Below are 4,503 nucleotides of genomic sequence, written 5' to 3' on the forward strand. Positions count from 1 at the left end.
TTAACCGAAAATAGTTGGAATTGTCATTAGATAACTTTAGATAACATGTCACTTACCAAAACAATGGTTGAAACTAGTTAAACTGTTTCAATTTAAACCAAGTTAGAAAAATAGAGCATTTCATGAGATCCGATTAACCGGTATATTTAAAATATTTATTAATAGACTATTTGTAAAAAAAATTAATATTATATTCACCATAAATATAAAAAAACTAAAAAAAAAAAATTATTTACTTTTTTTTTTGTTGGTAGAATGTTTTTTCCTTCGCTTCATTCGATTAGAGAAGCGAGTTTCGTTAAGGACACGCTCGTGACAAGTTGCACGAGCCTTCAAGAAGCGCGTAGGCTGTAGCAGTCGCCAGTCGCTTTTGACCTGTTCTCCCACTTCCCATCTCCCATTAGCCATAGGGCCAACCGCGAATCCGAAAGTCATTTCAAGTTTTTTTTTTTTTTTTTTTTGATGAATAAAAGTCATTTCAAGTTAATAGTTTCTCTTTACACGCATTTGACTATAAACAATTCTAATAAAAATGTTTGGTCATTCAAAAGCTGTATCACCCTCGTTTGACAGCTCCAATACTCTCCCACCATTTGATTCTCTCTCCCAACGAAAATACATCAACCCCAGAAGCAACCTAGCACAAAGCACAACATCATAGCATTTTCCACCAGCTTTTATCTCATCTCTCTCTCTCTCTCTCTCACAGGAACAAACAGTAGAGCCCAATAAATACACCTTATAAAACTATACCACAAGACATATCAACTTGTGTTTTTTTCTCCTCTCCAAGATAAACCCTTCTCTTTCTTTCTAAGGGTTTCAGTTTAAAACCTTCAAATAACATATATCTCTCTCTCTGTCTTCTTGGGTTCGCTTCAAAGTTCAAAATCAAAACCCAGTTCAAAAGTTTGATCACATAAAGCAAAAATAGTAGTTGTAAAAGAGAGGAAAAGAAAAAAAAAAAAAATCAAAGCTTTACATAGAAAATGGTGCAATATCATCGGTACCATCACCAGTTCTGCAGAAAAGGTCAGAAACATGTTGAAGAAGATGAGGAGTCTCAAGTTCTCATCATGGAGTGTGGAGGCTCTGGTTATTTTCACAAGAGAGCAAGGCCAAAGCTTCTCTCTCTTCTCATCATCTCTCTTCTCTCTTGTTCCTTTATACTAGCTCCTCACCTCTTCTTCAACTCTGTTTCCACTTTCTCTCTACTCTGTAAGCTTTTCTCTCTCATGGGTTCCCTTATTTTCCTTTGGTTTGTTCTTGTTTTTCTCTGTTTTATTTGAGTCTTGACGTGTATTTGTGGCTTTTGTAGATTCATTTGGAGACCCCTTTGCTGATATGGGTGCAAATACTCCCCTTTGTTCTTCAGTTTCTAATGGTTAGTACTACTATATTTCTGTTTTGTTTTTGTTTTGTTTTGTTTTTTTTTTTTGTTTTTTGTTTTTTTTTTTTTTTTTTTTTTTTTTAAATTTCCCAATCTGGAATTAAGTTTATCCAACAGTATTGATGTACTGGAAAGGATTTGACCCTGTGATTATAAAACCCTCATAATATAATCTCCATTTGGTAGGTGAGAACAATTAATTTTAATCTTAAATGGCTGTATGTTGCCTGTGTGTTTAACTGTTTAAGGTTTGGTGACTTTAATTTGGGATTTGGGACCCCCTCGCATACCCCACCTCTTTAGCCCTCAGCGACAGAGCAGGGGCTGATTTTTGTCTTTTGGATGGAGTTTGATCCAATAATATAATCATGAACTGTTATTAAAGTTTAGAAAGATACTAATTTTATTGTTACTGTTCTGTAATACATGTATGGGTTTTAATTAGTGATTTTTCTTTTTGTTATTGTGTATATGCAGGAACAATATGCTGTGATAGGAGCAGTATTCGTTCTGATATTTGTGTCATGAAAGGGGATGTTAGAACACACTCTGCTTCCTCTTCAATCTTCCTTTACACCTCAAGAGACGAAAATGATTTTGTTAGTTATGGTGAAGAAGAGGGAGATGAGGTAATCCAGCATGAAAAGATCAGACCATATACACGAAAATGGGAAAAGGGTACTATGGACACCATTGATGAATTAGACCTTATTGCAAAGAAAGAGCATTCTGGTGTTAATCATCATTGTGATGTCCGACATGATGTTCCGGCCGTGTTCTTCTCAACTGGAGGTTATACGGGCAACGTTTATCATGAATTCAATGATGGGATTCTGCCTTTGTTCATTACTTCCCAGCATTTTAACAAGAAGGTTGTGTTTGTCATTCTTGAATATCATGATTGGTGGATTTTGAAGTATGGAGATGTACTTTCTCAATTCTCTGATTATCCAGCAATTGATTTTAGTGGGGACAAGAGAATCCATTGCTTCCCAGAAGCCATTGTTGGTTTGAGAATACATGATGAGCTTACCGTGGATTCTTCATTGATGGAGGGAAATAAGAGCATTGTTGATTTTCGAAATCATTTAGACCAAGCTTACTGGCCTCGGATTAGGGGTTTGATCCAAGATGAGGAGCAAGAAGCAAAAGAGAAGCTGGAAAAGATGCTTCATTTATCCCCAACATCAGAAACATCATTGAACATTGAAAAGGAGGAGCAAGAGGATTGGTTAGGGAAGCCTACACTAGTTATTTTATCTCGAAATGGATCTAGGGCGTTAACTAATGAGAATTTATTGGTGAAAATGGCAAAGGATATTGGGTTTCGAGTCAATGTTTTGAGGCCTGACCGAACATCAGAATTGGCAAAGATTTATAGGGCTCTTAATGCAAGTGATGTAATGATTGGGGTTCATGGGGCAGCCATGACTCATTTTCTCTTTATGAGGCCAGGATCTGTGTTTATTCAAATTGTTCCCCTTGGAACTGATTGGGCGGCAGAGACATATTATGGAGAACCTGCAAGGAAGCTTGGTTTGAAGTATATTGGTTATGAAATTGTTCCTAAAGAGAGCTCACTGTATGAAAAATACGATAAAAATGATATTGTTCTAAGAGATCCAGAGACTGTGAACAAAAAGGGTTGGGAATACACAAAGAATATCTATCTTGATGGCCAAAATGTAAGACTAGGCCTCAGAAGATTTAGGAAACGGTTGGTTCGTGCTTATGACTACAGCATTGCTAAAATGAACCGACATGTTCATCTTCAATCACAGTAATTTGCAGTTGTTTCACATAGTTTAATCTGTTGTCCTTATGTATGTCCCACTCTTTATCATTGAGTTTGTTGATAAGCGGGAAATGAAAGTAGGAAGAATTCTTTGTAAAAGATTAGTGAAATTTGTACATCCAGCAGCAAAATGAGCTTTCTAGTAAATAATAAAACAAAACAGTTTTTGGTCTTTCTTGTACGATTTTGGAGTACTTTAATGTATCGAACATGTGTTTACTCAATTTCTGTTTCTTCATAGATGTAATACATTTCCTTAATTTGATAATGTAAGAGTTTGCTGTTTTATGAATTTTGTTGGTGATGGACTTCCTTGAGCTTTCAGGTTCTACTTCATCCATGTTTATTTGTTTCAATGAAGCAATGGACATTTCTGATCAACCATGATTTGATATTTTGGTTATGGTTTTTTGAGCACAACATTTGATCTATTTTTGGTGTTTTGATGTTCTAATTTATTCAATTTACATATAAAGACTATTTATCTTTTTCCAGCATTAGCAGCCATATCAAAACTATTCTCTTTGGTTTGCACTTTAAATTGGATGCAGTTCTTTTGTGGAGAGTGAGAGTCTAATAACTTATATATATTTTCATTCCAAACTATTCAGGTAGCAAGTGTATTATTGAGTTTCTTCATAATATATAAGATTTTCTTCCACCCCTGTTTCCCCTGTTTTTGATTCTTGGTGGACACCTGATATTAGTGTGAACAACGCAAATATTTTTGAAATTTTGATGTGAGATGCTTCAGCATTGTAGTTTATTAAACACTTCTTTGGTATTTTGAAATTTCCCTTATAGAATTCTGCCATCTTCTTTCCTAAGTTATGAACCGGTGAGATTAACATGTCCTGAAACTGTCCTTAAACTTTGCCTACCCTGCCATAGGCAATTTCTTTTTACCCAGCCAAGATTTTCTCATTTTGATGAACTTCTGAAGCAAGATGGTGGGCAAATCTTCCTACAATTTGGCCATTCAAATTTTAACTTGACTATCGTTGGAATCAAGTGATGTAGATGTATTCCAAATATATCTAGTATACTATCATTATTGCCATGTGTGCAAGTTCTTTTTAGTTATTTTAATCACCACAACGTATTGATTTTTCTTTTACAGACTGTTCATACAATTATACAAAGGTGTTATCACTTTCCATGTGAAAATGTTTGTGTCAGAATTATTTTTGTATCCAAGTACCACAAGTATGAAAAAGAGATGCTCCTTTATGTTGGGTCTTAGATAAGCTAAATATTTTTGTCCTGTACCTATAAGAGGGACACTGACTTTATAGTGGAAGGATAATTGCATTGCACC

The 4,503-nt window shown here is 35.0% G+C and overlaps 1 protein-coding gene across 1 annotated transcript; it reads left to right on the forward strand.

Moving 5' to 3' along the window:
- Positions 1 to 532: 532 nt before the first annotated feature.
- LOC126693721 (xylan glycosyltransferase MUCI21-like) lies at positions 533 to 3,366 on the forward strand. The gene is made up of 3 exons (XM_050389862.1): positions 533 to 1,218; positions 1,319 to 1,384; positions 1,868 to 3,366. Exons 1-3 carry the CDS (start codon positions 990 to 992, stop codon positions 3,172 to 3,174), a joined length of 1,602 nt encoding a protein of 533 aa, XP_050245819.1. The 5' UTR covers positions 533 to 989; the 3' UTR covers positions 3,175 to 3,366.
- Positions 3,367 to 4,503: the final 1,137 nt, after the last annotated feature.

This window comes from Quercus robur, chromosome 7 (assembly GCF_932294415.1).
Source record: "Quercus robur chromosome 7, dhQueRobu3.1, whole genome shotgun sequence".
In the NCBI taxonomy this organism is placed as follows: Eukaryota; Viridiplantae; Streptophyta; class Magnoliopsida; order Fagales; family Fagaceae; genus Quercus; species Quercus robur.

Excerpts from the sequence above, each read along its gene's own strand:
- LOC126693721 (XM_050389862.1), top strand. The coding sequence starts at position 990 with ATGGTGCAATATCATCGGTACCATCACCAGTTCTGCAGAAAAGGTCAG. Across the intron at positions 1,219-1,318 it reads TTCCACTTTCTCTCTACTCT|ATTCATTTGGAGACCCCTTT; the intron begins GTAAGCTTTTCT and ends TGGCTTTTGTAG. Across the intron at positions 1,385-1,867 it reads TTGTTCTTCAGTTTCTAATG|GAACAATATGCTGTGATAGG; the intron begins GTTAGTACTACT and ends GTGTATATGCAG.